Source organism: Prunus mume, linkage group LG5, assembly GCF_029339155.1.
Source record: "Prunus mume cultivar Tortuosa linkage group LG5, ASM2933915v1, whole genome shotgun sequence".
Taxonomy (NCBI): Eukaryota; Viridiplantae; Streptophyta; class Magnoliopsida; order Rosales; family Rosaceae; genus Prunus; species Prunus mume.
This window is the reverse complement of record NC_142702.1, coordinates 17,556,442-17,569,121: the sequence shown is the minus strand read 5'-3', so window position 1 is coordinate 17,569,121 and position 12,680 is coordinate 17,556,442. Positions and strand designations below refer to the sequence as shown.

The 12,680-nt window shown below is 35.9% G+C and overlaps 2 protein-coding genes across 2 annotated transcripts; one reads left to right on the top strand and one right to left on the bottom strand.

Moving 5' to 3' along the window:
- Positions 1-103: 103 nt before the first annotated feature.
- LOC103331570 (flowering locus K homology domain-like) lies at positions 104-3,242 on the bottom strand. Its single transcript, XM_008234203.3, has 9 exons — positions 2,877-3,242; positions 2,683-2,784; positions 2,034-2,255; positions 1,773-1,831; positions 1,572-1,669; positions 1,338-1,450; positions 1,134-1,196; positions 582-658; positions 104-359 (listed from the first exon to the last, which is right to left on the bottom strand). Exons 1-9 carry the CDS (start codon positions 3,189-3,191, stop codon positions 350-352), a joined length of 1,059 nt encoding a protein of 352 aa, XP_008232425.1. The 5' UTR covers positions 3,192-3,242; the 3' UTR covers positions 104-349.
- A 3,694-nt stretch (positions 3,243-6,936) lies between these two features.
- SHOT1 (Mitochondrial transcription termination factor family protein) lies at positions 6,937-8,987 on the top strand. Its single transcript, XM_008234201.3, has one exon. The coding sequence runs from the start codon at positions 7,088-7,090 to the stop codon at positions 8,792-8,794; it is 1,707 nt and encodes a 568-aa protein (XP_008232423.2). The 5' UTR covers positions 6,937-7,087; the 3' UTR covers positions 8,795-8,987.
- The last annotated feature ends 3,693 nt before the right edge of the window (positions 8,988-12,680 follow it).

Below are 12,680 nucleotides of genomic sequence, written 5' to 3'. Positions count from 1 at the left end.
TATTGTCATCCTCAAATGACTCATTTCAATTCTTAACCCAACAAAATGCACACACACCAGACCTATCTTTTAAAGCCTTATGAATTTACAAATTATACTCGGATTTACGCATCTAAAAGATTTTGACCTTCTTCAAATATCTTGCAAACGCAATCATTACAAACAAGATTTACTGTATATTGCCAAATTTCCATGATCTGGTACATCATTTTTTCCAGGCAATCCAACTGCATGACTCACATTCATAAATTCGCTATGAAGCACTAAGGGTCAGCGGTTAACAGGAACTGATTATGTGGTGCTGAATGTAGAGACGGAAGACGGAGATCTGAATTTCCTGCTTCATCTTTCACTGTAAACTGAGGATAGAACATCTGTATTGGATTAGAAATAGGCTAAATAGTGGGATATATACCAACAAAAGAGCAACTGAACTTATACATCCCCAGTAAAGTTTGGGGAGAGAGAGAGAGAGGACGACAATATCACTCTTCTTAAATCATGTTATATATGCTAGCAACATGTGACAGCCAAATGGAGACGTGGATAAAAAGAAAAAAGCATTAACGCAGGAAACTTACGCTGGCTGTTGAGCACCAGCTTGTTGTATCAGCTGAGAATATATGTACTCATCAACCCTCTGCTTTGCCAGTGCCACCTGGTACACAACCAAAGATTTTGTGTGAATTAAAAGTCCATATATTGTAAATAAATAAATAAAATACCAGCATACTTGTTTCTCAACTAAGCAACCTGAGCCTTTCCAAATTACAAAGTTTGCATTTCAGAAATTTATTTAACTTGTTGGTAGTGTTTTGAAATATGGAAGGTTAAAAAGATAACATTCAACCCAACACCACCCAACTGCAAGCACTCTCTTGGCAACAATTTATTAAATAATCTAAAGTGGAACTAGTTACTGAAAACGTCATTATTTCTGGACAAGAATTTGTATAAAATTTATTCTTTCAATTTTCTGTTTTCTTAATGATGGCTCTTAGATAAATGACAAACTACAATCCACCACGCAGTCTTCAGTCCATGCTACAGTGGCTTTAACACAACATTTTTTCCTGACTCAGTGATGGTTTTTACAACAAATTGGTAAGAAAGGTAAAAAAAATATGGATAACCTGTTGTGCACTACCGCAAAACTGAATTTGCCTATGTTTTTGCGCACCTTTCCCACCATAAACCTACAAAACACAAAACCATATTAGCTATCATAAAACACAGTAATTCACAGGAAAAACCAAAAATTGAGAACTATAAATGAGAATAACCACTTTAAACCAGGGACACTGCTTATAAATGCTTAACGATAAAACTCAACCCACCTTGATCATTGCTCCAGACTCATTTCTGATCCTTTGAATGTTGGAGCCGCATCTGCCAATCAACCCACCAACTAGTGTTTCCGATATCACCATCTCGAAGGTTATATATTCAGCTGCAAGATTGGTTGTCCTAAAGATGATGTGGTTATGAGACAAAAAATTAAAACTTGATAGAACCGAATAAGGTTGCGCTTGTAATGTTTAGTTATTTTTATATGGAAAGTGTGGAATAACCTGAAGTTGGGTCCATGTACGGTTGAACTTGAGGCGGTCGAATTGTTGTATAGTTATATGCTGGACTGATGGAAATCACTTGCCGGGGTGGGTTTTCTCTAAACAAAATTAAATTGATAGAAGGTCAAGCAAATTGACTTCAGAAAAGAAGAATGAGCAAGAATAGTTTGGAACACCATGTAAACAAGAATTTAATGTAACCTTAGTTGATCACCAATCTCTTCCAAAGCCTTCAGAACAGCAGGCACATCACCTGATACCTAATAATAACGTCAATTATCAGTCAACCTTGATAGAGAAAAAAATAGTAGAGCCAAAACTAAGTACAGGTTCTGTAAGATAAAGCCAAACCGTTAACACAAAAATGTTTTTCAATCTTACATATCAAGATCAACCAACAATCTCGAATAACGAAAAGTACCACACATCACCATTTTGAATTCAAAATGCTGACAAACTCACCTGTACCACTCGATCAGATTCATGGGCAGATGCACACAAAGGCAACTGATTTGGGGCAAGAATTGTGATTGTGGCACCAGAGGAGTTCCGCAATTTCTCAATATTCTGGCCAGACATCCCAATTAATGAACCTGCTTGGGACCCAGCAATCAAAAGTCTAATGGTATTGGCAGCCACATGTCCTGCACCAACTTTTGCTGCCTCAGCACCACTATCATCTTCCTGTTAATAGCATACATTTAGAAATCATTCATTTCTTTATAAAATTCACAAACCCAAAATCACCTCTTAACCCTTTTAAGCTCAGAAACACAAGGACTCTAACAATCCAATTGAAACACATCAAATTCTAGCACTTAGTAGTTGTGATTATTTCTTTACATGGCGAAAACTACCTAAAATTAAGATGCTTCAAGATAACGAGCAGGTGATGAAATAACTGAGGGGTCGTCTGTAGCAGCTTTTTGCAGGTAAAGACTCAACTTTCAGCACTAATAACCTCTATACAATATAATTGTGATTGTCAACCATTTCCTACTAACCCAATTTAAAAGAACATAAAACTGAAAACTTAATTTAAACACTGCAATTTCATAATATCAACCTGACCATAACAACCAAGAAAGCACAAAATAACACTATTGATCACCTTCAGAATCAACCCAGCTATTTGCTGCAGCGCCTTCTCGGCATCAGTACTCGCGTTATCACTATCCTTCGAACTTATTATAATCACACGCTCCTCGTGCCTCTGCAAAAAGGCAAAAAAAATTCAAAACCCAAAACAACAGTAAAAAAATTACGAAACCCTAAAGAAAAGAAATCGAGGAGAGAGTTACACACAGCGATGGCGTCGGCGATTTTGATATTGGCCTTGGTCTCTTCGCGAATCTTCTGGATTCGACACCCCTCTTTGCCTATGACCTTGCCGATCTGCCTCGACGGAACAACGATTCTGAAGATGACGTCTTGGGCCTTGGCGCGGCGCTTGGCCCCGGGTTCCTGGGGCTCCGGCCCAGCCAACACCGGAGGATACTCGTCTTCTCGGCGGCGCTTCAGGGTAGCTGATTGGGCGGGTTCGGATCCGGTTATGGGTATTAGGGTGGTGGGTGGCATTTGGATTTGGGGGTGTATGGGCAGTTGGCCTGGTTGCGCCATTTTGGTTTGCGTTTCTGTTTCTGTTTTTTTTGGGTTAAAATTTGTTTTGGTCGGCGGAAATAAAATGATTTTTTCTATTTAAACCCCACACTTCTTAAATATTTAAATCATTGTTGTAAGTTTTATTATTGTGTACAAAAAGACAAAAAAGGTCATCCAACTTAATACTTAACCCTAATACATCTATATACACACCCCACACACCCCACAACTCTTCAAATTAAGTTTAAAAAAAATACAAACTCTTCTACATCCTATGCCAGATTACTTTTCTCTTTTAAAGACAGTTGAACATTGACGAGCCTACCACTTTGAAATCTACGCAAAAGCTAATGGAAAGACTTGTTGATTGTTTCGCTATAATGATCTTATTCTCTTCCCTTTGTTGATTGTTTTTTTTTGGTACTCTTGGCTGTTGATTGCTTGATTGTTTTGATTTTTGATTTAAAATTTATACCTGATGTTTTGGTAAAACTGTTCTCTTTCTCTAGAAAGTATGGGGTAAGTTGAATTTTTCTTCATATTATATTAATTGACATACACATTCAAAAGGCACGAAACCAAGAGATTCATGGGAATATTGTTAAGTTGGGTTTTTATTATCCTGCGGAGAAGAGGGAGAGAAGCCCAAGCTTTGACAATGGTCCTACAATTTGCTGGGTGCGTCGTATATCAAAAGACAAGTACATCTACTTTGGCTATGAGCAATGGATTGATATCTTTCCTTGGTATTGATACAGCTGTGTTTTGATATTGATGCAGCTGTGTTTTTTTTTTTTTGTACAGACATTACATAAGTCTGCCTGTGCAAGTCCAAAAGAAAGAACATTCTTTCTTACATTTACGTTTTCTGGCCTAAAATTTTCTTGAGGGAACTAATAAGATTGTCGTTGGTTATTATAATTGAACCTTGGAAAATAAAATTGTTGCATCTTTCTTTCTGTTGCTCTCTCTTTATTTCATGAAGAGTCGGCAATGTTTGCTTTGGTGATGTTTGAAAAAGTGCAAGTACCAAACAGATTTAAGCAAGTGGACTGGAAAAGCTTATGTTCTCCTTAAATATGACAATGCCTCAGTTAATGAATTGCTTCGTTCCATGACCGAGTGAATGTAACTGCTCCTCATGACTGGAGCTAGGACTGAAGATGAAAGTTCTTAGTCATTCCAAGTGTATATAAGAATGAATTGAATATTGATTCTACTACAATTAGGCTTGGGATAACCATTGTATGGAAAGATATCAAATTCGTTTTGTACCTTTTAATTTGATGAGCATGAAGTTTATATATTTAATTTGTTCAGTTTTGTTTGTACATGTTTTTATCTCACCCAATATCATGTTGCAATTTTTCCAGTTGAGTGATAGCTAAAATATTGTTTTTCTAATTTGATACATATATATATATATATATATTCCATCTATTAGCTGTCAACATATTGATATTTTGATTGTTTTTCTGCTATTCTAATCTGTTTTTTGGATGAGGTTACAACCATATGTTGATATGTTGATATGCTGATGTCCAAATAAAATGTTAGTAGCTCTGGATTCACTCTGAACACTATCTTCTGCTTAAAAAACATTTCATGTTCAGGATACCTTTGCTTCTGAAAGAAGGAAAGCTAAAATGCTTAACTTCTACATAAGTCTGCCCGTTCTCCTCACTTATTTATAAGTAGAGTTTGTTTAGCAACCAAAAGGCTAACGTATCTGGCCTTTCGGTTGCTGCTTCAGCAGTAGACATGGTCTATGTATTCTAGGCTAGGGAATGGAAGAGGAAGTGAGGCAAGTCTTAGTCTTTTGGTCAACCGTTTTAAGTCAGCATCCTCCGTGTTATAGGCATGCTATTATCAACCATGAATTTGTTATAGTCTTTTTTGTTTTGGAATTATTCTTTAAAAAAATACATCACCCGTTTTTCATGATTTTATTGCAAAAAAGTGAAAGTATATGAACTGTGCAACGATTCCAAATCCAGGATAGGAATAAAAAATTATTCCATGTATGCCTATGATATAGCACATGGCGGATTGTTAGCTAGTGTGTCATCTTACGAGCCCAAACCCTTTCTTCTTCGGCTTCGTTTCTTGCTTGAGGTGTGGATGACCAAAGTGGCCGTTAGGCATCTCCGTGGAATGGAATCTCACTGTGTCGGTGATTCTACCAAAAGGCTAACGATCTGCCTTTCTTTCAAAGAGAGAAAAAACTTATTTTCTCCTCTAAAGGTAGCTTGTGGGGTTTAAATAGAAAATCTCTTTTATTTCTTATTTTTTCAGCTTGGGGTGTATTTAAGGGTAGTTTGGGAAGATAATGAGGTTTACTTAGAAATTGTGAAAATTTAAATTAAAAGTTGGGGTGAACTTAGAACATGGGGTGAACTAAGAGAAGTGTGGGGTTTAAATAGAAAATCTCAATAAAATTGATCGTGAAAGGGATGTTAGCCGTATAGGTTGAGTACAAGTAAAATTACATGTTTGGCCCTACGGTTTTTGTTATATACCTTCTCACCTTACCAGAACTCCTCAGTCAGGACTGGTCAGTCTTGTCTTTTTACTGGGTAGTTATCGGTATGATTAAACTCATATACGAGGTACACTGCTCTTCATTAATCTCGTTTCATTGGAACAGTGATTGAAATTTGATTGCAGTGACATCTATTAAGATGCTAGGCTGCCAACGTATTCTTTATGAAATTAAAACGGGCGTAGTTCACTGGTTGAGTTTGTGTGGCCTTGATTTTGATTTAAAGGCTTTTTTTTTAATTTGAACCCATTTAGAATTTATGAATTTGATAATTTTGAACCAATTATTTGCCATCAAAAATCGGATACAATCATCAACAAAAAGTAACGACGCACTTCTTTCCATTAGTAGCAAACTTAGCATGACTTTTAGCAAAGACACAAGATTCACATCGAATGTTTCATGCATCACAATGAGTAAACAATGAAGGAGACAAATGTTTTAGATATCCAAGCATGGACTATAACAAAGTTTTCCTTCCTTGTAACAAAGACATATGCTTAACACATGTATCAATTGTAACAAAGTCAGATGCTAGTGCACTTGTATTAACGGTTTGAATAGTTTACACAAATGGATTGTAAACAAAGTTTCTCTTGCTTTTCATGCAGTAATAAATCCCTTATTTGAACTTATTTTTATATGAATATACAGGAAAAAGTTTAGCAGTTGGCCCTAAATTGATGACCTTCTTTCGATTTGCCCCCTTTGGCTTGCTAAAAGTTTCCTATATATATCAATATTTATTTTTCAAGTTTGAGCTTGGGGTGAGTTTATTTGAAATCATATTTCGTAAAAGTGTATCACATTGAGCTTGAATTGAACTCCCAATTTATTTAAACAACCACTTGAATTATAAGCCCTGCACCATGCAGTAATGTTAATATCAATAAAATAAAATAAAAAGTTTCCATGTCATTAGGGCATCGAGAGAAAATGTAGGAAGGAAGGGAATGAGACAAATTAGAAATGTGAGGTAAGAAATGTATTTGAGGGAGGGTGGGGTAATGTGTTTGGATTAGAATGAGTCCACACATCGACTTTTTAGTGACAAAGAAAAGAAACGTGAGGTAAACTCTGCTCTTCAATTAAAAAAAAAGAAAAATTTGTTTATTCTATTTTACTTCTTTTATTTTCTTGGTCCAAAAAAGCAAAAGAAGCTTACATTTGAAGGCAGACAGGCGAGAGATTTTTTTTTGGGAGAGTGCCAAATTTTAACCCAAATAAAAATGTGGGTTTATGAAAGCTGTTTCTTATGTTTCTCCCATTAAACTCATATTTTCTGAAAAACCCTTTGAACATGTCCCTCCCCAAATCTCTGTTTCTTATGTTTCTCCCATAAAACTCATATTTTCTGAAAAACCCTTTGAACATGTCCCTCCCCAAATCTCTGTACACCCTCCTTTCCCATCACTTCTCCACTGCCACCAAAACCACCACAAGGCTCCCTAAACTCTCCAATGTCCCCCACAAGTACAAGTCCGAAGCCGTCGAGCGAGCCCAGAAGGTCCTCACCGACTACCTCCACGCCACCAGGGGCTTCTCCTTCCCATCCGCCGAGCACATTAGCAAGAACTGCCGCTTCTCCCTCACCAATATCATCAAAAGGGTCGATTTTTCGGCCCCGAGTTTCACAAATCGCATCCAGAGATTCCTCAGGTACCACCCCATCAATGAATTTGAGTTTTTCTTTGAAAGCATTGGCATAGATTACAGTCAAGTTTGTCACTTTGTGCCTCCCAACAAGTACTTCCTCTCTGAAGATGGGACTGTTTTGGATGCTGCTTGTGAACTTTCTGCATTTGGGTTTCCTTGGAATATGTTAGGGAAGTTGTATGAAGAGGAGCTTTCTATTTTTAGAGAGAGTTCAAAGGTGTTAAAAGCTAGGCTTAGTAGGTTTAAGGAATATGGATTTGGTAATCATTCAGTTGTGGGTATGTGCCTGGCTTTCCCGTATTTGTTGAGCCTGGAGGGTGATCTGGGTGGTGATATTGTGGCATTGTTTGATGATTTGAAAAGGGTTTTTCTGGAGTTTGATATTGAAAATTTTGCTGAGGCAAATGTGGAGTCTTGGTATGAGGTCTGTAAGAAAGTTCGGGTGTTTTACGATTTGGGTGGTGAGAATGGGAAGATAGGGGAATTTCTGGGTAAGAGGAAAGATGTTTTTCTTGAATGCCCAGCAGAGGTTTTGTTCCAGAAAGCAAAGTACTTTTGTAAGTTTGGTGTTAGGAAGGAGGATGTAGGTTTGTTGCTTCTTCAAAGTCCAGAGATTTTAAACCTTGATCTGGAAACACCAGTGATATCAGCATTGGGATTGTTGAAACATTTTGGATTGGACACGAAAGAATTAGAGGCTGTGAGTGAAAAATACCCTCATGCGATGGGAAGAAATAAAATGGCAAATTTACCACATCTAGTGAGGGCTCTGGATCTTCATGAATGGTTCTTCACTAAGATTAAGAATGAACATCAATTGTTAGCTAATTATGTTATCAGTGATTTTGATGAAGACACTGCAAAAGAATTTAGTGATGGATTGGAGAGGATCCAATCTTCGGCAACACCCATTCATACAATGACAAAATTGAATTTCTTGCATGGCATTGCGTTTGGAGAGAACCCTTTGACTCTACTGGTCTTAGCCCGTTTGCATGGCAGAAGCAGTGAGCTACAAAAGCGGTTTGATAGCCTTCTTTCTACAGGCATTGAATTCTCAAAGCTTTGTTTGATGATAAGAACAGCACCGAAGATCCTGAATCAGAGCCCAGAATCTCTAGAAGCGAAAGTAAAATTTATTAGCGAGGAAATGAAACCTTCTTTGGAGTACCTCAATATTTTTCCAGCATTTTTGTGTTTTGACTTAGAGAACCGGATCAAGCCCAGATATAGATTTTATGTTTGGCTCAAAGAGAAGGGATTGTATTCTAAAAGCTACTCTATAGCCAGCATAATTGCTACTAGTGAAAAGCAATTTGTAGCGCGGGCTTTTGGAATTCACCCAGCTGCTCCAAAACATTGGTTTGAGAGTTTCTCATACAGAAAATCTTTAAATACTTGTCTGGAGACATCTCTCACATAGACTACAGCTTGTTGTATAAATGAACTACGTATAATATGATTATTACCTGTGGATTTGGACTTCCAACATGGTAATGATAAGGATACCATTAGGAAATTGTCAAGATTTAACCTTCTGTGATTGTTCCATTGTGAGAGACTTGTAGATGTTTATCTGATTTTCAAGTAATGATAACATGAGATAGTTTCTGGTTCTCAGCCACTGTGCTGGTGTTGATAGTTTCTGGTTGTCAGCCACTGTGCTGGTGTTTGACCTTTTTCTTATCATAATCCTTAACTTATAATCTTAATGTAGGAGCAAGCGAAGTGATAATGATTCATATTATTGAAAGTAAGTTTTGTTTTGTGCCTTCTAAATATTATCATTGCCATGTGATTCTTGCTACATGCTTTACTTATGTGTCTAGATTTCTTGATATGTTTATCAAATTCAGCAGCATGATTTCATTTCTTGTTTCAAGTCATGCATTTGGGCATATGCCAAAACCCTATTTTCTCAGTGCAAGCCTCAAGAAATTCTCATAAAATTAGTGTGGCAATTGGAATTGAATCTATGTCGTTGAAACAAAGTGTTGTTTGTTCGTTGTACACATGTGTTCTGTTACTATTCCTGTTGAATTACTGCTTGATGCAGTCTCAGGTATTTCTAGAAAAGTGATTTTTTAAGCACATGTACACCTCTTTATCCATTCTGAAACTTGGAAAGGGGTCTTGCTTATCCATGCTGCATTTGTCTTCTCTTTTGTGTTCCATTCCCATTATTTCCAGTTCAGTGTATTTTGTTCACAATGTGTTTTCAGCACCAGCCACCAGCTGGAGGATGAAGCTTTTGTTGAACATTGTATGTCACTATTAATGGAACAGGGCTACAATGTTTGAGGTCAGCCTCCATGGGAGTCGTTCAAGCCAAGCCGGGAAGGAGAAAGAAGCTTTAGTAGGTGGTCGAAGCTTATGGCTATCTTTGATCAATGGTCTTTGATTAATTTTAAAAGCCTTATGCTTGCTTATTTGAAGCGCAGTTTCCATATTCTTTAAAGTTAAACTTAGACCACAGTAGTCAGGAAATAGAGGACCCCTTCTAGAGGGGAAAACTGAGGCTATTGGAGAGTGGAAGGCCTTCCTGTTGGCAGAAGCTCGGAACTGGTCCGCTCTCCTCGTCGAATTTATTCATGTTCCAGTATGGCGATTAATTAACAGGGTTCCCTTTGAGGAGGCTGGAAGGTGTTAATATTTGAACACAAGCCTGCATGAACATACATCTTGTACAATATGATGATTACTTGCTATTCTTAGAGCATCTCCAACTGATGTGTCAAAAGTGTTACATAGACATTTAATGGCTAGAAATAACATCTATCATTACTTCAACCGATGTGTCAAAGTTGATGTGGAATGAAGGTTGAAGGTTGAGATGTTATTTTTGATATCTCAAAAGCAAGATGTCAAATGAATATATATATTTTTTTATAATTAAAAATAAATCAACACTAAAATGTAATAAAATAATAATTTAATTTGACATATCGGGTGAAGTGTAAAGCTGTGTAAGATGTCAAATTGCCACATCCACCATCAAATTTAAATTTGATGTTTGGTATTTGACATCTCCCTACCAGCTTATTTTGTACAATGTCTCTACTCACTCAACTCACTTAATCAGGCAAGAAAGTTTGTAAGTAGGGGAAGAGAGGAATCCATCTTCAGTCATATGGCTAAATGTAGTTCATGGCTAAAAATTTAGCCTCCCAAAATATTAATTTTTTAAAGAATAGTGTATGGCTAAATTTTTCTATCTCCACCATGCAGGACTATATTTTAAGGTCCTTCATATTTTATTATTTTGAGAAAGAGAAGTGAGGAGTGCTTTAATGTTTGGTGGTTGAAAAGCACATGGTACCCACTATGAATTTGGCTTAAAAGCTACATTTGGCTCAGTTGGAGGCTAAAGAGCCAAATGTACTTCAAAATTTTATTTAACGATGAGTTTAGTATTATTTTAGCTATATTTGGAATATAATTTACAGATGGCCTAAGAAGACAAGAAGATTTGGGCTATGCTTTAAAAGAAGATTTGGGCCTGTTAACTTTGGAGGGCTCTGCATATAAGAAAAAAAAATAAAAATAAACAAATATACAAGTGGAAGAAAATGATTTAATTTTTTGACCAAAAAAAGACACTATTCAATTTTAAACTTGTCCAGTTATTGAATAAGAAAAGTTACTGATTTACATATACAACATAGATTACCCATATATATCTAGTTCCCAGCAATCCTGTTCTTCATGTTGCCTTTTTTTTTTTTTAATAAAATAAATAAATAAATAATCATTATTATTATATTTATATAAATGATAATAAAATAAAGAAAATATTACTTTATTGGTAGGTCTTGTTGATAGTACCCAAACCCAATCTTGCAATAGGGAAGTGTCCTGTTACACCAAATTATGTATAAAGTTACAAGGAGTTAAATAGGTCTCTTTTGGGTTTTGGATCCTAATACAAAACTAGTTAGGGCTTGATGTCTTACAAGATGCAATAGAATCTATGTTAGGCAGGGGTTGGATTAGATGACAATTGCTCTAATGGAAAAGAGGTTGCTGATGTTGGAATGGCGAGAAAATTTCTCAACCCAGATTTTTCTTTCTTAAAAAAGAAGAAATGACACTATAATATTGATGTGGTAAGCCAGTGTTATTCGCCGAATTTCGAACTGTTTTCCTTTTTGGTCTCCTGAAAAATGAACAAAATACAAGTTATGTTCTTTGGTTATATGATTGTGGTCATATAGGCGAATTCATTATTCCTTATAAATACTAAAATAATAATTATTTTTGGCCCAAAATACTAAAATACTAAAATAATTACATATTATAATATTATTTTAGAAACTAGCTTTTGCAGAGATGATTCTTAAGTCCTCTACCCATCGTTTTGGTGATGATATTGAGCTTAGCCTCAAACTATGTCATTCAAGACTTCCATTCAATTATTATATTTTCATGTATATTTCTAATACTAAACCCAAAGACAAAAAATTCAGTAGAAAAATCCAATTTCTTTATAATTTTTGAGATCATAGGTGGTGGGTCCCAAACATAGAAGGCAACTCTTCTCTTGAAATGGATATTTTTGACTTCATAAAGAAGTATTTTAGGTACTTTGTTTTAGGTCCTTGAAGGGGACTAATCTCAAATAAAGCCCCACCGAAAAAGACAGATTAGCAAAACCGTGAAATGGAAACAAAAATAACGGTTCCAGGTGGACCCATCGCAGGCCCCACATTTTGTCACCTCATCTCTGCATGGTGTCCACGAGTCATATCCCTTCAAGCAGTCAAACGTAATATTTTTCCTTCTTTTTTTAATTATTTTTTTTCCCAAAGAAAAAAAAAGAGGCTTCCATTTTAACTTTTATTACCAAAAAGAAAAAAAAAAGTTCGTTAATTTTTCCATCTCGGATAAGAAGAAAAGGATTTGGACGTCTTTTTACCATTTCCCTATATGCAATGAACAACTTGGTCCAAAGTGTTCCCCCAAAAAAAGGATTGTACAAAATTTAACATGACAATACATAATTGGTGCAAAAACCATCTAGATTCTGAAATTAATTGCTATACCTAATTTTTCCAGACGAGAAATTGAATGAGGAGACAAAAATTTGAATCTAAAGGGCAATGTGATATTTAACTTTATTTTTTTATTTTCATTTGATCTTTAATTTTCCCAGATTTCGTCCCCAAAAAAATTACATTTCACTAACACAAAAACTTTCTATAAATATTTTAAAATGTAAGGAATAATAACCACTAGCAATGTAAAATTTTGAGGGTAATTTTCTTTTTCTTGTGATTAACAATAATTAAACACCTATCCTCGACTAGGGT